This window comes from Bufo bufo, chromosome 1 (genome assembly GCF_905171765.1).
Source record: "Bufo bufo chromosome 1, aBufBuf1.1, whole genome shotgun sequence".
In the NCBI taxonomy this organism is placed as follows: domain Eukaryota; kingdom Metazoa; phylum Chordata; class Amphibia; order Anura; family Bufonidae; genus Bufo; species Bufo bufo.
Window position 1 is genome coordinate 609216979 of NC_053389.1, and position 23210 is coordinate 609240188.

General features: G+C 44.8%; 1 protein-coding gene across 1 annotated transcript in view; it reads left to right on the forward strand.

Moving 5' to 3' along the window:
- Positions 1–23193, forward strand: part of TBC1D2B (TBC1 domain family member 2B) — a 66820-nt gene extending 43627 nt beyond the window's left edge. The window contains exons 6-13 of the mRNA XM_040413643.1: positions 9901–10281; positions 14983–15093; positions 16617–16810; positions 18786–19280; positions 19473–19590; positions 20105–20290; positions 22342–22463; positions 22592–23193. Coding sequence (XP_040269577.1) covers positions 9901–10281; positions 14983–15093; positions 16617–16810; positions 18786–19280; positions 19473–19590; positions 20105–20290; positions 22342–22463; positions 22592–22787 — 1803 coding nt within the window. The 3' untranslated portion in view covers positions 22788–23193. The remainder of the gene's footprint in view (positions 1–9900; positions 10282–14982; positions 15094–16616; positions 16811–18785; positions 19281–19472; positions 19591–20104; positions 20291–22341; positions 22464–22591) is intronic.
- The last annotated feature ends 17 nt before the right edge of the window (positions 23194–23210 follow it).

Consider the following 23210-nt stretch of genomic DNA (forward strand, 5'->3'; position numbering starts at 1 on the left):
ATCGGTCTGATCCTTTTGACCCCAAAATCTGCTCGTCGGGACACCTTCATACACTGGATATGCTGGGTTCGGCTGACTTTCTTTTAATGTATATGGGCACCTTCTGAGTTTTACTGAGTAGGGTGGAGGGAGATCAGTACACATGACAAAGAAAACCGATTTGTAGATTTTACCAAGGAAATGTGTCACCAAAAATGTTATGTCAGTTAAAACCAGATAGATACACATTATCCTTTTTTCCTAATCCGTTTTTATCTGATTACATAGTTCTTTATTCTATTTCTGAACATGATTATGGGGGCAGCCATCTTGTCTGAGCTGTTCTTAACAGCATTTAGAAAGCAGTAAGAAAGTTGCTTTACGGCAGCCCCATGGGCCATAGACATGGGGCTATAGAGTTATCTAGGCATGTTCTGTGATCTGTGCAGAGGTCAGAAGAAGAGATAAGCTCTGACAATCACCTATTGTCGATGGTGTATCATGTCTTATCTATACACAGAGCTGATATCATTACAGGCAGGATTAGAATGCCAGATAAGCAGGTAACTGCAGTAATGTGATCTGTACAGACCAAGAAGTGGCGTCTGTTATTAGGCTTAGTGTCCAGTGTGAAAACGACAGGATTTTATGGGTTTTGTTTAACTATAGATATTGATATGAAAAATTAAAAAAAACATCACCAAAAATTCTATGAAATGTGATTTAAACCTTTTAAAAGTGGACATGGGCCGTAGTAGGGCTCAAATAATAGAACATGTATTGTACTTCACTGGTACAAAAGGATGTGTACTGTGATTACTTCCCTTTTCTACTTCTGGGATCGCAAATTCAGAAAATAAAACTGTGAAAAATAGAGCATAGAGAGGGCCTTAGTTCTCTCACATTTCCTTATGCACTCTGTTAGAACACAGTCCTCAAGCAGATCTATATAAAAATAAAAAAAATTTGAAAGACCAAGGCTGGGTTCACATGATGTTTTTGTCTTACGTTTAAGGCTACTTTCACACTGCTGTTTCTGGGTCCGCCTGTGAGATCAGTTTCAAGGCTCTCACAAGCGGCCCAAAACGGATCAGTTTAGCCCCAATGCATTCTGAATGGATAAGGATCTGCTCAGAATGCATCAGTTTGGCTTCGTTCAGCCTCCATTCCACTCTGGAGGCGGACACCAAAACGCTGCTTGCAGCGTTTTGATGTCCGTCTGACGAAACTGAGCCAAACGGATCCGTTCTGACTTACAATGTAAGTCAATGGGGACGGATCCGTTTTTACTGACACAATATGGTGCAATTGAAAACGGATCCGCCTCCCATTGACTTTCAATGTAAGTCAAAACGGATCCGTTTGCATTATCATGAACAAACGGTAATGCAAACAGATCCGTTCTGAACGGATACAATCATTTGCATTATAGGTGCGGATCCGTCTGTGCAGATACCAGACGGATCCGCACCTAAACGCAGGTGTGAAAGTAGCCTAATGTTAAACGGATGCTGCAGACAGATGCCATAGTCGTATCCATTATCACAAAGTTCCATAAAAAATAACAAAAAACAACATATACACTTCAGTTATTTGGATCAGTTATTGTGAGCCAAAACCAGTAGTGAAGCCTTCACAGAGATCAGGTGTAATTATTTGATCTGCACCTCTTCTGTGTTTTTGACCCACACCTGGTTTTTGCTCACAATAACTGATGGAAATAACTGATCACATCACTGAAGTGTGAACGCAGCCTTAAAGGGGTTTTCTAAGATTTTTATACTGGGTAGGTCTGTAATGGCTAACCTCCGGCACAACTGCAAAAAAAGCGGGTCATTCAGCACATCCCATTGCGCAGGTGCACGTCGCCATGGCTAGAAACACAAAGGAAAAAAAATACAATGCAGCAGCACTCTGCAAACCAAATAACGTACAATAATGCCATAGTTATAGAAGATATTCCGGTGCTAATACTATGCTTATTTTGTAAATTGAGATTCTTGGCAAAAACATTTTGTTTAAAACATTTTGGGGCCCATCTGCCAGCACCCAGGCGATCTCTATAAGACAGGAACCTAACACTAAATACTACCTGTTATGTGCCATACTGGCCACCATAAAAATCAGGGAATGCAGGTTCCACATGCATGCTGGATCCACTCTGCCTTTTACCATTTTTAGTGCCATAATGGCATCCATTAAATCCAGGGAATGCAGGTACCAACATGCATGCTGAGCCCACTCTATACCCCCCCGGTGCCAGACTGCTTCCAATGAATGCAGGGAGAGCAGGCTACAGCTTTTTACTTACACTAATTAAAATCAGCCTATGGGGCAGACAGGCTAGTCAGGGGTGCAAGACTAACTGGAGTCAGCCACACCTCTGGTACAAACTGCAAAGAAAAAGGGGGTCAGTCAGCACATCCCAATGCGCAGGTGCGCACTGCCATGGCTAGAAACACGAAGATAAAAAGCACAATGCAACAGCACTCTGCAAACGCAAATAAAGTACAACAATGCCATAGTTATAGAAAATATTCTGGTGCTAATGCTACACTTATTTTGTAAATTTAAGATTCTTTTTGTATCCCAGTGATGACTAACCTCCGTCACTCCAGCTGTGGTAAAACTACAACTCCTAAGATGCACACTTGCTTGGCTGTTCTCAGGGACCCCCGCCAATCAGCTGTTTGAGAAGGCGACGGCGCTCCTGTGAGCGGCCTTCTCACAACTTTTCCTAAGCCAGTTCTCACAATTTCATGTGTCACGTGGCCTAGGTCCAGCCCAGCCCCATACAAGTGAATGGGGCTGAGCTGCGATACCAAGCACAGCCACTACACAGTGTAAGGCTGTGCCTTCTAATACAGCTGATCAGAGGGGGTACCGAGTGTTGGACCTCCACCGATCAGATACTGATGACCTATCCAGAGGATTCCAGAAAGTGGAGTAGGTGGTTGAGGAGGCGGTAGACGTGGTGGTGTAGGTGGAAGCTGCAGTGGAGGAGGAGGAGATAACCAAGACTATTTGTTTTTGTTTTGTTTTTTACTTTATTTATTTCTTGTGAATTTGGGAAGGCCCTAAAACATTGGGAAATGGAAAAGAGAACGCAAAGAGAAAGTGCGCTGGAGTATAACAATGGCTGGGTGCGGCCGGTATTCTTGCCCATTCAGCACAAGGGGATCCTGTGGGATCCATGCCTGGTTCATTTTAATTAACGTGAGCTTGTCCACGTTGGCTGTGGACAGGTGGCTGCGCTTGTCTGTGATCACCCCACCCCCCCTGCCGTGCTAAACACACGTTCGGACAATACACTGGCCGCAGGGCAGGCCAGCACCTCTAAGGCGTAAAGGGCAGGCTCGGGCCATGTGCCCAATTTGGAGACCCAGAAGTTGAATGGGGCAGACCCATCAGTCAGTACATGTTGGCATGTGCACACGTACTGTTCTACCATGTTGTTGAAATGCTGCTTTCTACTAAGACGTTCAGCTGGTGGTGCTGGTTGTTGTGGCGTGCTGACAAAGCTTTTCCACATTTCGGCCATGCTAACCCTCCCTTCTGAGGTGCTGGCGGTGCCCCTGCTGCTTTGGCGACTTCTTCCTCCTTCTCTGCCTTCGCCTTGTGCTTCCACTGAGTCCCCACCCCCCGCTGTCAGTTGGGAATGCCATGCGTGCGCTTGTACTAACACATCTTCCGATCATGCTCCAATGACGGAATTAAGGACGGCATGTTGTTTTTATAGCGGGAAACCAGCAGGGTGGCCACCCAGTAATCAGCACTGGTTAGAATGTGGGCAACTCGGCGGTCGTTGCTCAGGCACTACAGCATGTAGTCGCTCATGTGTGCCAGGCTGCCCAGATGCAACAACAAGCTGTCCTCTGTGGGAGGTGTATCGTCCTCTGTATCCCCCCAGCCATGCTCCAGTGATGCCCATGAGCTGCTTTGGGTGCCACCCTGCTGTGAACACTGTTTATCCTCATCATCATCATCATCATCATCCTCCTCCTCCTCCTCCAGAACTGTGTTCTGGCTGGACAGTTGTGTACCTGGCCTCTGCTGGTGCAGGAACCCACCCTCCGAGCCACTTGTGATTGACTGGCCTGATAACCGTGGAAATGATCCCTCTTTCTCCTGTGCCACATCCTCTTCCATCATCGCCTGAAGCGTTTTTTTCAAGGAGACATAGAAGTGGGATAGTAACGCTGGGGACGGCGTCATCGGCACTGGCAGTGTTGGTGGAGTACTCGAAACAGCGCAACACGGCACACCCGTCCTGCATGGAGGTTCACTCGTTGGTGGTGAAGTGGTGCTGTTCCGCAGAGCAACTCACCTATGCGTGCTGCAGCTGAAACTCCACTATTGCCTGCTGCTGCTTGCACAGTCTCTCCAGCATGTGCATGGTGGAGTTCCACCTTGTGGGTACGTCGCATATGAGGTGGTGAACGGGAAGGCTGAAGTTACGCTGCAGCGCAGACAGGCGAGCAGCAGCTGGGTGAGAACGCCGAAAGCCCGCACAGACAGCCCGCACTTTCTGCAGCAGCTCTGACATATCGGGGTAATTTCTCAGGAACCTCTGCACCACCAAATTCAGCACATGCGCCAGGCAAGGGATGTGCGTCAAACCGGCTAGGCCCAGAGCTGCTATGAGATTTCGCCCGTTATCGCACAGCACAAGACCGGGCTTGAGGCTCAGTGGCACCAACCACTCATTGGTCTCTTGTTCCATGCCTGTCCACAGCTCCTGTGCGGTGTGGGGTTTTTCCCACAAATAGCCTGCTGTCATTTCCCTCTGGCTGTGCTGAAGTTTTTTTTTTTTAATAGCGTTTATTTAACATTTTCAAAATAGTACAACAATCCCATAGGGAAAACAATACTGCAATACAGTCACACACGTAAGCAAGATCAGACAATTCCATCAATGTCATAATATACGACAGTAAGAGACATAAATGCTGTGCTGAAGTTGGTCGTGAAGGTCTTACGCTGACCAGATGGCGGCTGGGAACCACATACTTCACCAGACGGAATGACAGCATTTCAAAGCCCAGGAATTTTGAAATGCTGGCATTCAGGGCCAGGGATCGCTGGTGGGTAGGGGGTACTTGCTCTTTCTCTCCAGTGTTTGGGGGATGGACAGCTGAACGCTTCCATGGGGCAGTGTGGAGATGCTTTGGTGATGGTGGTGGTGTTGCTGCCACATCCTCTGTTTGCGGGGTGGCAGGTGCCACTCACTCCAAAGGGGGAGAAAGAGTCCGAGACTGCAGCGGAAGAGGAAGCAGGAGGAGCCTGAGATCTTTAGTGGTTTTTAAGGTGTTTACTCCACTGCAGCTCGTGCTTTGCATTTAGATGCCTGGTCATGCAGGTGGTGCTCAGGTTTAGAACATATATGCCTCGCTTCAGGCTCCGATCGCACAGCGTGCAAACCACTTGCGTCTTTTCTTCTGCACATTGCCTGAAGAACTGCCACGCCAGGGAACTCCTTCGGAGCTGGCTTTGGTGTGCTCAGTCCCTGGGTGCGTTGGGCAGTAGCAGGCGTACTGGCTAAGGGACGGCCGCTCAGCTTTTGCTCCCTGCTCCATTTTTTGGTGTGGGGCTGGCGCTGTGTGACCACCACCTCTTCCTCCGAACTGCATACGTCACTCACATGACCCTGTTTTCATGTAGTGTCTAGGACCTCATCATCCTCCACATCATCTTCCACCCACTCCTCACCCCTGCCCTCCTTGCCAGTCTGCACACTGCAGAAAGCCGCAGCAGTTGGCACCTGTGTTTCGTCATCATCAGAGACGTGCTTCGGTGGTCCTCCCATGTCCACATCCTGAAACATAAGTGGTTGGGCATCGGTGCACTAAATCTCTTCTACTTCTGGGGCAGGGCTAGGTGGATGGCCCACGGAAACCCTGCCAGCAGAGTCATCAAAAAGCATAAGAGACTGCTGCATGACTTGGGGCTCAGACTGCTTGCCTGATTTGCAAGGGGGTGAGGTAAAAGATAGATGCCCATTGGCTGCAGGTGCCAACGCTGCGCTTTCAGCTGGGGACCAGGTGGGAGACAATGTGAAGGAACTGGAGGCACTGTGAGCCACCCAATCTACTACTGCTTCTACTTGTTCTGGCCTCATCATTCATACACCAGTATTCGGACCTACAAAATAACGCTGAACGTTCTGTCGCCTACGTGCACCTGAGGAAGGTGTTTCATTTGGGGCGTGTAGCTGGCACAGATCGACCACATCCTCTCCCTGCAACAGGAGCACCAGCAGCACCACGACCTGGGCCACGTCACTTATTTGATGCTCTCCTCATTCATTGAGGTCACCCACTGAACTAACAGATGGATTAACTATATTAACTAGGGTTGTCCCGATACCGATACTAGTATCGGTATCGGGACCGATTCCGAGTTTTCTCGGCGGTACTCAGCCGCCGATACCCCGCCCCGATACATAAATAGAATACTTTTTTTTTTTCCCGCAATGAATATTTTTGCGGCCCGGCAAAGATGCAGCATCGGGAGAGAGGAGGGGCTGGAGTCCGTAACTATGGGCGGGGCCCGGTGCAGTCACTGTACTCTTACACCGGGCCCCGCCGCTCACCAAAGTATTTATAAACGTGAATCCTTATCCTGTTATTAAGTTGAACTAACGCTGCCCTCTCCCATGTTCCCATGTTCCCCTGTATCCCCCTGTAAGCTTCAATAGCAGGCAGAGCAGACGGCAGCAGTAACGTCACTCACTGACGTAGAGCGCCTGCTCCGCCCACTTTATGAATGAAGCAGGCGGAGCAGACGCGCGACATCAGTGAGTGACGTTACTGGTGCCGTCCGCTCTGCCTGCTATGGAAGCGTGTTCGTAAGTGCTGTGGGGATACAGGGGGATACAGGGGAACATGGGAGAGGGCAGCGTTAGTTCAACTTAATAACAGGATAAGGATTCACGTTTATAAATACTTCGGTGAGCGGCGGGGCCCGGTGTATTGGGGGACACTGTTATGAGGGGGATCTGTGGATGACATATAGCAGTGTCATCCACAGATCCTCCCCATAACAGTTCCATCCACAGATCCCCTATAACAGCACCATCCACAGATCCCCCACCAAATAACAATGCCATCCTCAGATCCCCCCACCCCATAACAATGCCATCCACAGATATCCCACCCCATAGCAGTACCATCCACAGATCCCCATAACAGTGCCATCCACAAATCCCCATAACAGTGCCATCCACAGATCCCCCATAACAGTGCCATCCACAGATCCCCCATAACAGTGCCATCCACAGATCCCCATAACAGTGCCATCCACAGATCCCCATAACAGTGCCATCCACAGATCCCCATAACAGTGCCATCCACAGATCCCCCATAACAGCACCATCCACAGATCCCCATAACAGTGCCATCCACAGATCCCCCATAACAGTGCCATCCACAGATCCCCCATAACAGTGCCATCCACAGATCCCCCATAACAGTGCCATCCACAGATCCCCTATAACAGTGCCATCCACAGGTCCCCCATAACAGTGCCATCCACAGATCCCCCACATGACAGTGCGTCATCCACAGATCCACAGATCCCCCAAAACGGTCACATGACATTTAAAAAAAGTATCGGTATTCGGTATCGGTGACTACTTGAAAAAAAGTATCGGTACTTGTACTCGGTCCTAAAAAAGTGGTATCGGGACAACCCTAATATTAACTTCCCTGTCACTGATGTAGTGCAGGTGTACCTCACACCAAAAATGGGTACATGTCACCCACCGATCTAACAGATGGATTAACTATATTAATTTCCCTGTCACGGATGCAGTGCAGGTGTACCTTACAACAAAAATGGGTATATGTCACGCACCGAACTAACAGACAGATATTATATTTTTTGTGTCAGGGGTACAAAGAATGGTGCATTGACCCTACAAAAAAAATCGCTATAGGTCACAGAATTAACAGCCAGATTAATGATTATATTTCTGTGTCAGGGGTGCAAAGATGGTGCATTGCACCCACAAAAGATCGCTATAGGTCACCCACAGAATTAACAGCAGATACATTTTTATATTTCTGTGTCGGAGGTACAAAGCTGGTGTATAGCACCCACAAAAAAATCACTATAGGTCACCCACAGAATACATAGCCACATGAGATTCCTAACACTGTCCCTCCCTTCAGCTGCCTGCTTCCTGTCCCTGCATTACTCAGAGCTGATGGGCTGTGCTACATGTGATCCTGCTTGTATGGAGCCTGGGTCACATGATGCACCGGCCAATCACAGCCATGCCATTACTAGGCATGGCTGTGATGGCTTCTAAATGCCCACAGCTTAAAAACGTATTGATTGGCTGCCCTGCAGCCTTTCAACAAGCTTTATTAAATGCTCCAACCGGAACTTTTGCAGCAAAGTACTTTGCAGTTCGGGTTCGCTCAACACTAAACATAACTTGATGTGAACTCGGCCTTATTCAGGCCGAAAAACTACCATGGCTGATTTGATGATGCATGAGTAAACCATGTCTTCAAGCACATTGCATAAGGACAGGATGATTACTTTACAATAGCCACATGTCAAATAATAGGAATTGTCAATCTACAGTTGACATCTCCATAAGATAGGGATGGTCAGCCTAAAGTAATCTCAGGGAACCACATCTGCTAAAACAGGACTGGTCAATCAATCTACAGTAGCCTTTTAAGGGGTTTTCTAGACTAATGATATTGATGACCCAGCTTCCTCAGCTCTGCTCTCATTCCCTTGAATGGGAGATAACATGCAAAAACCCAGCACAGCCACCACACTTTCAGTGTGTTCCCAGTGGTAGTTCCAACACATGCAGGTAACTGGTGATGGGTGTCAGACCTCCACCGATCTGATATTGATAACCCCTCTTGAGGATAGTTCATCAATATCATTACCCTGGAAACCCCCTTTGAGAGCCACATCCTATAAGTGGTTAGTCAATCAACATTAACTTTAAAAAGGTTGTCTGCTCTATAAGAACTTGTTCCTAAAGGTAGGGCCTGCTTTAAAATAATATGTGCTGAAGCTGGTAGTGGCTCAATTAAGACTGGACAACCCCTTAAAGGGAACCTGTCATCAACTTTATGCTGCCCATACTAACAGTGGCATAAAGTAGAGACAGGGGAGTTGATTTCAGCGGTCTGTCATTTATAAGTTAAAAGTAAGTGGTTGCTGAGAACCAACATCACAATCATTGCAGACAAATGAGTCCCGGCCACCTGAGAAGAGTCCTGGTTATCCATGAATTCCTGCTCTCCTGCCCACCTGCTGATGACTGACAGGCTTCTACCTAGTTTTCTCCCTTTCTCTCTAGGAGAGAACTGCCAATCATCAGCAGACGGGTGAGAGAGCAGGAGATTAGGAATAACCAGGACTCTTCTCAGGTAGATTTGACTCTTTTTCCCGGCCTGAGCTCCAATGATTATGATGCTGGTTCTCAGCAACCACTTACTTTTAGCTCATGAGTGACACACCGCTGACATCAGCATTTCTGTCACTACTGTATACTGCCCTCAGTGCGGTCAGCATAAAGTTGATGACAGGTTTCCTTTAAGAGCCGCATCACAGGGGTGAACAGTCAATCTGCGGTATATTCTATGAGCCATATCTCATAACACGTGGATAGTCCGTCAATCTACAGTAGACCTTAGAAGCCATTTTTACTGGTTTGGTATTCAGGCAACAAGATCTTTCCTACCCCACAATTGAAGAAAAAAAAAAATTAGACAACCTCCGTACATTTCTACCAGTATTGACTACCTGGCTACCGGGATTTGTCCAGCCCGATTTAACCTCAATGTATATTACAAATTTGCTTTTCCCAAAAAAATTAAAAAAAAGTACTCAAATACATTATTCTGTGGTGTGTTATTAGGATAACTAATTGTATGATTTCTTTCTCAGGAACTTGTAAAAGTTTTGCAACAATCCTTGAAGTCATCGCAGTATGATAAGTACTTTACCACACCGTTCAGTGATGAGCTTTCAAAAGACCATGTTTACTTGCTCCAACAAAAAGATGATCACATTCGAGATTTGAACCACATTCTGGAGAAACAGACTTTGGAGAAGGATAGTCTTCAGCAGGAAATTGAGAAACTGAAATGCAGCGTTCAGCAAATGCAAGAACAGCTCAGCATGATGATTGAAACAATTCAAGCAAAAGATGAAGTCATTATGAGGCTATCCAGGCAGATCAGCGACTATGAGGAATCTTCCCCATCATCTGGTAGCACTTCAGACTCCCCTGTTCAGAAAGATCTAGAAGAGCAGAACCGGTTACGAGTAAGTGCCTTTGTACATACCGTGGACGTGCACAAAAGAATTCCTTTCTTCTGTTAGAGGCGCTGATTATTTCCAGATGCTTATTCCTTCTGTACGCAAGCATTAAAAAGCACAGTCTGTGCGTACTTGGTAAACGATACCCTAGCATTTACCAAAGCTTGGGTAATATTTTGGTAAATGGCACAACCAGCTCTGACCTGTGGGGATTCTCTCTGGCAGTTGGGATAAGCGGGTGCAGTACAGAGGCAAAGTACAAGTTCGTAATCCAAATCTCCGTATTTATTCACACATAAGGTCAAATAAAAACACTCTTTGCAAGGTTGGTGTTTGTTCAAAAAACACTCTTTGCAAAGTTTGTGCATAACAAAAACGTCACTTTGTCGGCGGTTCTGCCTCCAGCAGTCCAAATGCAGGCTTTAGGTGGCCTGCACTCACAACACACAGGTCTTAGCTTTTCAGCCCAGCACAGGGCTCAGTTCCCACACCAGCGATTACCAGAGCTCCTCTGTCAGAGAGAGGTAATCACTCCCAGCTGACACTGCCGGCTGTTTTTTTTAATAGGCCAGTCAAGACCCGACCTAGAACGTGGGGAGTAGTCACCCACCCAGCACTTTTGACTACTCCCAGTAAGAGCCATCCCGGATCAGCTATACAGCCATACTAAAATAGTAAAGTGTCAATCAGCATTAGCTGCCGCTGACACCTGAAAATACCGGCTCTTACTTCACCGAGGCCAGGAACCTTGGTGACACATACCTTCCGTCAACGACGGACCCTTGTGCCTTCCTACACCACATATGAATGTTGGTAACAGAACACTGGAGAAACATAATCTCGCAAAGAAATCAGTGCTGTTCTTACATTTCTAACTACTCTATAAACCATTGTTATGTATGATTATAGCCAATGCTGAAAATGGACTACGGCTAGTTGCACATAGCGGCGGCGATCCGGCAGGCTGTGCCGGCAGGTAGTTTGTAAGGCTCCGTCCAGCCCCATTCACTATAATGGGGACCAGGTGGAGATCCAGCCGCATTCCGGCAAATATGCTGAGCACGGACCGGAAGAAAACTGCTGCCGGATTGCCGCCACAAGTGTGCAATCCGGCAATGGGCTTGTGTTCATATTGAAACATGCTGGCATCTCCCACTCTTTGAATCCAAAGCCCAAAATAATATGAGGACTTCATATATGGCCCTTAACTCCATGATTCAGCCAGAGCAGGATCAAGGGTCCTGCACACACAACCATGCCTTTTTGTATTTGTGGCTTGGAGATGGGAGAAATACCATGGCTGAGCAGCGCTCTCGTGTGCAGGATCACTCATGCCTGATCATTATGTTGGGAGTAGGCAATTGCAGCATTACTGCTGTAAACTGACAGTGGAGAGGGCATGACAACAAAATGAAGAAGATAAGGCAAATGGTTTCCTCCACTTGTAAAAATTGCTTCTCAATCTGATTTTTTTTTTCAAGACCATGTGTAGAATATAGGCCTATATAGAGTTTGCTGCTATAGTTAAAGCAGAAAGGTAAAATATTGTGTATATTTTTAGTGGTAAGTTCCAGAAAGTGTTATATTGGTCGTCATGCACAGGGCCATATCTGTAATGATATCAGCTCTGTGTACAGATAAGACAAGATCCACCATTCACAGTAGGTGATTGTCAGAGTTCATATATTCTTTCCTTGTACAATGACCTCTGCACAGATCACAGAACATGTCTAGATAACTCTCCCATAGAAGTCAATGAGGTCCCCTCCTGACCATTGTGTCTATGGCCCATGTAGCTGCTGTAAAGCAACTTTTTTTTAAATGCTTTTTAAATGCTGTTAAGAACAGCTCAGACAAGATGGCCGCCCCCATAATCATGTTCAGGAAATAGAATAAAAAATCTGTAATCAGAAAATAAAAACGGATTAGAAAAAAATATGTGTATCCATCTGGTTTTAACTGACAGATAACATTTTTGCTGACACATTTCCTTTAAACCACAACAGCATATTAGTACATCACTGTAAGTCAGTAGGTAAGCCTCAGCGACGTACTATTAGGCCCCTTTCACATGAGTGAGAATTCCACGCGGGTGCAATGCGTGATGCGAACGCTTTGCGCCCGCATGGAATCCGGACCCATTCATTTCAATGGGTCTGTGTACATGAACGGTGGTTTTCACGCCTCCCTTTTGCGTTGCGTGAAAATCGCAGCATGTTCTATATTCTGCGGTTTTCGCGCAACGCTGGCCCCATAGAAGTGAATGGGGCTGCATGAAAATCGCATCCACAAGCAAGTACGGATGAGATGCGATTTTCACGGAAGGTTGCTAAGAGATGTTTGTAAACATTCCGTTTTTTATCACGCACGTGAAAAACGCAGTGAATCGCATTGCACCCGCGCAATAAAAACTGAACGCGATCGCAAACAAAACTGAATGGCTTTGTTTGCAAAATCACGCATTTTTCACTGAACACATCCGCAACGCATCCGGACATAATCCGGACACGCTTGTCTGCAAGGGGCCTTACAGTGCTGTATTGGTGCGGGGTTAGGATCTATGTGGATGTGAGGTGTATTAGATTATTGGCACTTGCTGCTGGGATCACTATTAACTCTGATCCCAGTAGTTTAACCCTGTAAGTGCGATGCTACAAATATGTATTTTTTTTAAGTGTTATATTTTTTATGAAACCTAACAAAAACGATATAAATTATACAAATTTGGTATCATTGTAATCGTACTGACCTATAAAAAATGTAACTTTTCATTTTACCACACCATGAATGCTGTAAGAACGAAGCCCATAAAACAATGGTACAATTGCTTTTTTTTTTTTTTTCAATTCCACCCAATTAATATTTTTTCCGGCTTCCGAATACATTGTATAGAATATTAAATGGTGCCATCAGAAAGTACAACTTGTCCATTAAAATAAAACTCTCATCATTCTGGATTTTGTAAGGCGGGTAGTAAAAATAAGGCAAGGCAAAGGGTACTTTCACACTAGCTTTTAAGTTTTCCGGTATGGACATCCGCCATAGGGGCTCAATACTGGAAAAAAACGCTTTAGTTTTGTCCCCATTCATTGTCAATGGGGAAAAAACTGAACTGAACAGAACGGAATGCACCAAAATGCATTCCGTTCCGTTTAGTTGCGTTTTCAGACCGGAGAGCAAACCGCAACATGTTGTATTTTGCTTTTCGTCCTGGGATGCGGAGCAAGACTGATCCGGCATTACCCCAATGCAAGTCAATGGGGACGGAGCAGTTTTCTCTGACACAATCTGGCACAACAGAAAACTGATCCGTTCCTCATTGAATTTCAAGGGGGGTAATGCCGGATCCGTCTTGGCAATAGATAATACAACCGGATCTGTTCAGAACGGATGCAGACGGTTGTAGTATTAGTAACGGAAGCGTTTTTGCTTGACCCTGCCATATCCAGTAAAAACACTAGTGTGAAAGTAGCCTAAAATGGAAATTGTCAGCAAGAAGGGGTTAAATATTAGAAATAGGAATTTGTCTATTATGTTACTTAATTCCTCTAGAACTCGGGGCTCACTGCTTTTTGAATCTGGTGATTTGTCTATTTTAGTGTCTTATTTTTTAGGCAGCACTGTACTTCTTTCTGGATTAAGTGGATGAAATTTAATTGGAAATTAATATTTTTCTCAATAATGTCCTTTGTCATTGGAATTTTCATAATTTATACAATAGGAGGTATTCTTGACCATAAAACCATCCTTTGTATTAACACGATGTTACAACTGAGAGAGAGCAGATGCATTTGTGAGGAGGCACATTTACACAATAACTATGACAAGCATTGTGCATTCACATGGATCTGAACTGCCTTTACACGTTGACATGCTGAGTTGTATGTACAGTAACATAGTTTGTATTGTAACGCTGAAAAAAGACTGCAAAGTTGATCCAGGGGAAGGCAAAAACTCCTTCTGAGGTAGAAGCCAATTTTCCTCATTTTAGGGGGAAAAAATTCAGGCAATCAGAATAACTCCCTGAATCAACGACCCCTCTCTAGTAGCTATAGCCTGTAATATTATTACACTCCAGAAATACATCCAGGCCCCTCTTGAATTCCTTTATTGTACTCACCATCACCACCTCCTCAGGCAGAGAGTTCCATAGTCTCACTGCTCTTACCGTAAAGAATCCTCTTCTATGTTTGTGTACAAACCTTCTTTCCTCCAGACGCAGAGGATGTCCCCTCGTCACAGTCCTGCGGATAAATAGATGATAGGATAGTTATTACATTTCCCCTTAGTCATCTTTTTTCTCAAGTGAATAACCCAAATTTAGATAATCTTTCAGGATACTGTAGTCCCCCCATTCCAGTTATTACTTTAGTTGTCCTCCTCTGAACCCTCTCCAGCTCTGCTATGTCTTGCCCATGTTTAACAAGATGGAAGAAGTTTAGGCTATCCCTGAAGCAAGCCTTTCCTGGTGGTAAAATGTCTGCCACCAACTTCATTTTGGTTCATCTGAAATGAAGGTTCCTCCTTCTCACATGAGTGCAGCAAGTTTCTCTTGTCCATGTTTTGCTTTCTGTTAGTATCAAATCTTTGTATCAAGGTGGGAGCTCCTTCGTATCCATCTATCAAGTAATGGAAGTTCTGCTATTAATCTGTGATTTCTTAGTTGATTACAATGCATTTATGTCAATTGCTTGTTGTTCTTCACAGGACAGTTTACAAGGCTATAAAGCACAAAACAAGTTTCTCAATAAAGAAATACTGGAGCTTTCTGCCCTACGAAGAAGCACTGAGAAAAGAGAGCAAGAATTGGAAGCAAAGGTAGGTCTTCGATAAATGGCGGCAGAAGTGAACAAGTGTGGGTTCCCATTTACACAACATTGAGTGACTGTGCAGAGAATGTATCCATGTATTGTAGTTGCCTTGCTTCATGGCAGAAAGACATTCAAGGGTTCACTGTTTCTGGTGACATCGGATATCCTCCTCTATCTATTTACTAGGGATCGACCGATATAGATTTTTTAGGGCCGATACCGATAATTTGTGAACTTTCAGGCCGATAGCCGATAATTTATACCGATATTCTGGGAATTTTCATTTTTGAGAAAAAAAATAATTCCTACACAAATCTGCTGAAAATTAATATGTTTATTGTTAATGTGTATTTTTTTTGTTTATTGTTAATGTGTATTTTTTTTTATAAATCTTTTTCATTTATACTTAATATTTTTGTGTTGTTTTTTTTTTTTACTAACTTTTAGCCCCCTTAGGGACTAGAACCCTTGTCGTATTCACCCTGATAGATCTATCAGGGTGAATAGGAGCTCACACTGTCCCTGCTGCTCTGTGCATAGTGCACACAGCAGCATGGAGCTTACCATGACAGCCAGGGCTTCAATAGCGTCCTGGCTGCCATGGTAACCGATCGGAGCCCCAGGATTACACAGCTGGGGCTCCGATCGGAGGAGCAGGGGAGAGGGGATCCTGTGGCCACTGCCACCAATGAGTAATACTGGGTGGGGGGGGGGGGCGCACTGCGCCACCAATGTTTTTACTATTGGCCGGGATTGGGATGGGGGTGGGGGGCGCACTGCGCCACCAATGATTAATACTGGGGGGCTTGGGGGGGGCGCACTGCGCCACCAATGTTTTTACTATTGGGATGGGGGGCGCACTGCGCCACCAATGAAGATAAGTCTCTCAATCATTCATATACAGGAGGCTGGAGCTGGCTGCAGAATCACATAGCCGGCTCCCGACCTCTATGAGCGGTAGCTGTGATTCGCGGCACCTAAGGGGTTAACTACCGCGGATCGCAGCTATCGCTCATAGAGGTCGGGAGCCGGCTATGTGATTCAGCAGCCAGCTCCCGCCTCCTGTATATGAATGAATGAAAGGCTTATCTTCATTGGTGGCGCAGTGGCCACAGCCCCTCCCCTCCTCTATGTTCTCTCCTCTCATTGGCGGCAGCGGCATCACAGGGGGAGGGAGACACTGCTTCCTTCTCCCCTGTGCTGCGGAGGGAACACAGAGAGCGCTGAGAGCAGCGCGTTCTGTGTTTCCAATATGTTATCGGTATATCGGCAAAATAGATGCCGATACCGATAACGTTCAAAATCCTAAATATCGGCCGATAATATCGGCCAAACCGATAATCGGTCGATCCCTACTATTTACAATAGTATGTCCTACAACACATAGGACACCTGTCTCTGACTCCATCGTTGTGGAACAGACCACATAGATATTGGAAGGGTTTTGACCAAACAATACACACACCCTTTCTTAATAAAAATAGATTGTGTGGCTTTTAAGAAATTCACTGCTTGGTATTTTTTCTGCAGTATTCCAATCTGGAAGCCAAACTATGTCAGATAGAGAGCAAGTACCTTGTCCTCCTTCAAGAGATGAGAACGCCAGTGCGTTTGGATAGCCAAGGACCAGCCCAAGAGGTTGTGAATCAGTTGTTAGAGGATGCTCTAAAGGTGGAAACAGTTGAACACCCTGAACATATGTACGTCAGACCCCACACTATGAGGTATGGACTTCTTTGGTAGACAAAGCAGTTGTAAGCTCTGATATGCTGAAGCTTCCCTTGCATTGAGTGCTACCAGATTCCTGAGACATCTTTAAAAAAAAAATTAAAAAGGGGTATTCTCTTGAATGAGAGTGAATGCCCATCTTATGCAATCGCCAGAGTGGCCAAAGTTGTGGGCTGTGCTACACTGTTCCCTTAAATACTTTGGAAGTTAAGGGGAGCTATGGAAACAGCATAGCACAGCGAGCTACACTGTTTTCTGAGCTCCTGAGGTATGGAACAACCGGACAGCTTTTTCTGTAAGTCTAGCCACCCTGACTAGTGCATAAGATAGGTATTCCCAGCTAAGTCATGAGCTTTTAAGTTATTTTTATTGTATGTACACAACATAATGTATCCAAAAATACATTTCGATTATGCAAAACCTAAGGGTACTTTCACACTAGTGTTAGAGGAATCCGGCAGGCAGTTCCATTGCCGGATCTGTCTGACAAATGCATTGAAATACTGGATCCGTCTCTCCGGTGTCATCTGGAAAAACGGATGCAGTATTTATTTTTTTCACATTTTGAAAGGTCTGCACAGACAGAAAACCGGATCCGGTTTTCCAGAACACTTGAAACCGGATTCAGAATTAATACATTTCAATGGAAATCAATGCCGGATCAGGCAAGTTTTCCGGAATTTTGGCCAGAGAAAATACTGCAGCATGCTGCAGTATTTTCTCTGGCAAAATACCGTAAAAGTGACTGAACTGAAGACATACTCTCCAATTGCTCTCCATTCAGAATGCATTGGGATAAAACTGATGCGTTTTTTCCGGTATTGAGCCCCCAGGACGGAACTAAATACCGGAAAACTTTAACGCTAATGTGAAAATACCTTAAGTTCTGAATCAAAAGATCTAGTAACATAGTAATATAGTTTATAAGGCCGAAAAAAGACATCTATCCATCCAGTTCAACTTGTTTATCTTGCAAGTTGATCCAGAGGAAGGCAAAAAAACCTGTGAGGTAGAAGCCAATTTTCCTCACTTTAGGGGAAAGAAATTCCTTCCCGACTCCAATCAGGCAATCAGAATAACTCCCTGGATCAACGACCCATCTTTAGTAACTCTGACCTATAATATTACAAGCCAGAAATACATCCAGGACCCTCAATCTGAATCTATCATTTAAGTTACATACAATGAGAAGAGAAAGTGACACCCTTGAACACCTAAGAGGTTCTGGTTCTGGAGAGGCTAAGTAACCATAAAGAACAAAAAACATACTTTGTTTACGCTTCTGTTATAGGGCCACCGTGGTATTCGTCCCATCACAGAAAGTTGTCTGTATAGATTTAAGCATTAGTGTGTGTTTGGAGAGTACATATGATTTCAGATTACTTTTCAGAATAAACTGTTGTGTGTGTACATGAGTAGTAACACTGTATCTGGTTATGGTATGACTTGTATCCTACATTTTCCACCTCTACAGGCTCCATCTCTAATTTTCAGTTGACCCAGAGCTAATGCGTGAAAGCAAGGTGCTGTGATGTCTCCCTTACATAGGCATTATAGAGAAATTCTGAGCAGTGTAGATGTGAATCCAGTACTTGTTACAGTAAAGCACTTACTAATTGTTGCAGCAGCATTTCTGTATGTGTCTCTGCTTCTCTCTCACTTGGCTCCTCCTCCCCTTCCCTCTTCATAGACTTCTATTTGCAGCAGAAAATCTTATCCCTCAGTGAGCAGAGATGGATTTAGCAGTGAATTCGGACTGAGTGAACTTTTTAGGAGGAATGAGGAAAGGAACTCTGATTTGATATATTACAAAGTTTCTTATATTTGCCTTTAGTATTGATTTATGCAGAGTATGTTTAAAGTACAGCGACCATTTAAGCAGATATTTAGATATACAAAAAGTGCATACAATGTATTCTTTCAAGTGTGGATGTTCGCAGTCAGCTAATGCAATAATTTTTTTCCATGTAGCAAGTATGATATATATGGATTCCAGATCATCCCTGAAGATGATGATGAAGAAAAACTGGTGGCAAGAGTAAGAGCCCTTGATCTCAAGTCTTTGTCTCTGTCAGAGAGCCAAGAGATTTCAACCGTGGTGAAGTGGGAAAACTATTTTGCCAGCACAGTAAATCGTGAGATGGTCCGCTCACCAGAGCTCAAGAGTCTTGTACGTAGTGGGATACCCCACCAACATCGTTCTAAAATGTGGAAGATGTTTGTAAACCTACATATCAAAAAACTAAAGGAAGCGACTTCTCCGGGATATTTCCAAAGTCTTCTCCAAAATGCTCTTGAAAAGCAGAACCCAGCATCCAAGCAGATTGAGTTGGACCTCATGAGGACACTTCCCAACAATAAGCACTACACCTCCCCCACCTCTGAGGGCATTCAAAAGCTTCGCAACATCTTGTTGGCTTATTCCTGGAGGAATCCTGATATTGGCTACTGCCAGGGATTGAATCGGTGAGGGGAGTTTATGCTTGGATTCACCTGTTCTTATGAACAATCTTTCACATCTTTGAAGTCAGAATAATTATATTTTTGTAATTCACCAGTACATAGATGTTAATATTGTAGCATATATTAGGTTTTGTAAAAAGCATATTGATCAGGCTTTATATGGTATATGTAAATTGTATGTTCTTTACATTTCAGGCTGGCTGCCATTGCACTTCTTTACCTTGATCAGGAGGATGCATTTTGGTGCTTGGTTACCATTGTAGAGGTGTTCATGCCACGGGATTACTATACCAAAACTCTACTGGGATCCCAGGTATCTGTGTGGAAAGCGAAGACACATGCAACAAAGTCATATTTCCAAATTTCCAACTCATTTATATAACTTCCTGCCAATATTTTGCAAGTACTACACATGCAGACACATAATATTACAATACAGCGGTACAAGGTTATGCTAAAATGCCTTTTAGGAGGCTTAAACTGGGTATTCCCATCTCAGATACTTATGGTATATTGTACAGGATATGCCATAAATGTCTGGCAGACGCATGTCTGTGACCCGCACCTATCTCTGAAACTGGGTCCCCCAACCACATTCTGGTTGTTGAAGCTAAGGAAACTGCAGAGAGGGGTGTACCACGCTTTTCATAATTCCCATTCACTTCTATTGGAATTGTGGAACCAGCATAGCAAAGCCTGCTCTGACAAAAATGTTGTTGTCGGAATAAGTATTGGGGGAGGGGGTTATTAAATATGGCATTTAGCCTGATCACTATTCTTTTCACTGCAAGCCATACACATTTTAGATGTCTGCTGATATCTTGCAGGTGGATCAGAGAGTTTTTAAGGACCTGATGAGCGAGAAGTTGCCGCGTCTCAATGCTCACTTTGAGCAGCACAAGGTGGATTACACATTGATCACATTTAACTGGTTCTTGGTGGTATTCGTAGACAGTGTGGTTAGTGACATATTCTTTAGAATATGGGACGCTTTCCTATATGAAGGATCCAAGGTAAGAGTACAGATTGTAAATGTTTAACCCTATTCTTTCTATTGTGACTCACAAAATACCAAACCAGAGTACTTTGCTTTGGTTTGTACTTCTGTTCTGTTCTTTACCATTTACATCTAAAGATATTTCTGTCTTTCCTTTCACCAATGCCTTGTGGATACTCAGAAGCAACTGTGGGGTTATTTAGTACTGGATAACCCAGGCAATGATATTAGAAAGTGGGTTTCACCAGCGACACTCCGGCTGATCAACTATTTCACAGGGTCGCGGTCCAGTGAGAGCAGTGTCCCTTTCATTCTTTACAAGGCACTACTATGTATTTTTAGTAGCTGCTGTGCCTGTTTTTGCATCTCAGTCCTATTCACTTGAATGGGACAAAGCTGCAGTAAACTGCAATATCAGGCACAGCGGTTACTAAAAGTACAGAGTTGTGCCTGGTAAAAAGCAATGTGCAGCAGGGGTGTTGAGTCAGACCCCCACTGATATAATATTGATGGGGAGCCATATATAGGGCCATCAGTTTTAAAGATTTGTACAACCCCCTTAACCTGACTATGCACTAGCTGCTAGTTGACCGTTTTGGATGTTGCCCCTGATCCCTCTTGGCCAGTCATCTGAGAGGGCTGTTTCATATACATACCAGTTGTACATTCTACAGTCACCCTGAACAGTATTGTATTGGTTTGTCATGGTGACAGATTCGCCAATCCTAAAAAGTGAGATATTTATATATTCTAGTTGGCCATTCTTCCCTGAGCATGGCATACCTTCACTTATGAATATGCTCCCCACCCCGTTTTGCAGTAATGTCCTCCAAGTTTTCTGGCACCACACATGTCAGCCTGAAGTGACTACCCACAGAGGTGTAGCTCGTTACTTCTCTTCTTTGCTAGGGGAGGTTCCACCCCGCTGTGACAATCTCCATATGCAGCATGATCTCATGAGAACCGGGACTTCTCACAAGACCACGCTGTACCATAGCTTCCGACGGGACAGCGTCTCACTCAGACGGGAGTCGGACAATGCCGCAGAGAAGAGCCCTCTCTGCAGCAGTTGGGCTCTTCTCTGCAGCGGCGTCTCACTCCGGTCTGAGCGGCACTGTTGCAGTTCTCAAGATCACGCTGCATCAGGAGGCTGTGTGATTGAGATCGTCACAGCGGGGAGAAACCTCAACTAGCAAAGAAGAGAAGCGACTAGCCACACCTTTGTTGGGTAGTCACTTCAGACATGTGTGGTGCCAGAAATGTTGGGGGGAAGGGGGGCACACATATTCATAAATGAAATTATGCCATGCTCAGGCAGGGGCGGATTGGGAACTTAAGTGGCCCTGGAGAAGAAAAAAAAAAGTGGCCCCAACGTTGTAGGTAGGTCCAAATCGACAGAAGGTGTTGCTCAGAATATCATCCCACAGAACCGAATACACCAGTCCCTCTGTGGTAGCCATCAATAGCTGCAATGTTCTGTCCTCCTCCTCCTCCAATTGTGTCTAATATGGATATGGAGAAGGGTGGACTTCCTCTAATAATGACCTCTAGTAGTATGTATCCGGCCAGCGACAGTGAGGAGGGCTAGGGTGGTCCTATGGGCATCAGCCCACCAGGAAAATCCCCTGTATGGTCTATGGCCAATCTGCCCCTGTGCTCAGGGAAGCATGGCTAAGTAGACTATATAAATATCTCACTTTTTTGGACTGGTGACAGGTCCTCTTTAGGTCCAGCTGACTCCCTATTTTGTATTATACTTTTTGTGGTTTCACAAAGTTGGAAACATCTGTGTGTACATTTCTATTATGTGATACAGCCAGACAAAGTACACATGAAAATGGAGCACACCAGAATAAGTTGATATGTTTATTAGATATAAAAAATAATTTAAGACCGTTAAAACCACTAAAGTACATCAAACAAGGAGATACCGACAATAACAAACGGTACCCCCACAAGCACAGCGCACACGTATTGCCCCCAGCAGCTTTCTCAGGTTCTTATGTCACGTGTACATTTCCATTTATGTAATACTTGCGCACTATTATTGTCTGTCCATGCATTTAGGTCATTTTTCGTTTTGCGCTGGGTCTGTTCAAATATAAAGAAGAGGAGATTCTGAAACTTCGAGACTCTACATCCATCTTTAAGTATCTGCGATACTTCAGCCGGACAATTCTTAATGCAAGGTGTGTTGAAATAACAGGGTATGCCAGGAAAGTACATGAACAGCAAATTCGTAGTGTCTGGACATAGATATACAATGGCAATGGCAGTGGTTATGGGGTTTTAAACCGCTTTAATTACTTTGTTGCAGGAAACTGAGTAATATGGCCTTTGTGGATATGAATCCATTCCCTCTACGGCAGATCCGCAACCGCCGAACATACCACTTGGAGAAAGTCAGGCTGGAGCTGTCTGAGTTAGATGCTATCCGTGCAGACTTTATACGAGAACGAGAGACAAATCCAGAGAGGCGAGATCTCATAAGTGATGATGATGAGGACAATTAGGGGAGACTGTCATCATGGAGATCACTGAAAGAACTTGAGAAATAACGCTGGGCGTATTTCTATACTTATAGCAGTTTTCCTGTGGATAACCGTTTAGGATCAGTTTGCCAAGAAAATGATGGTAAATGTTTGAGATGAGAAAAGTGCCATTTGACCCTTTGTGGAGCATAATATCACAGAAATTATATAGTGCCTGGGCGTGAAAGGGATACTAAACCTAAAGTCTCTCATTTTTAGGGCTTATGCACACGGCCGTTGCCGGCCGTGCCCGTATTGTGGCCCGCAAACAGCTGGTCCGCTATATGCTGGCACCGGGCGTGTGCACCCCACATCACGGATACTGACCTATTCACTTAAATGGGTCCGCAATCTGAAAGGTCTGTGCGGAACGGAGGCACGGAACGGGGTTTCTGTCCGTGCCTC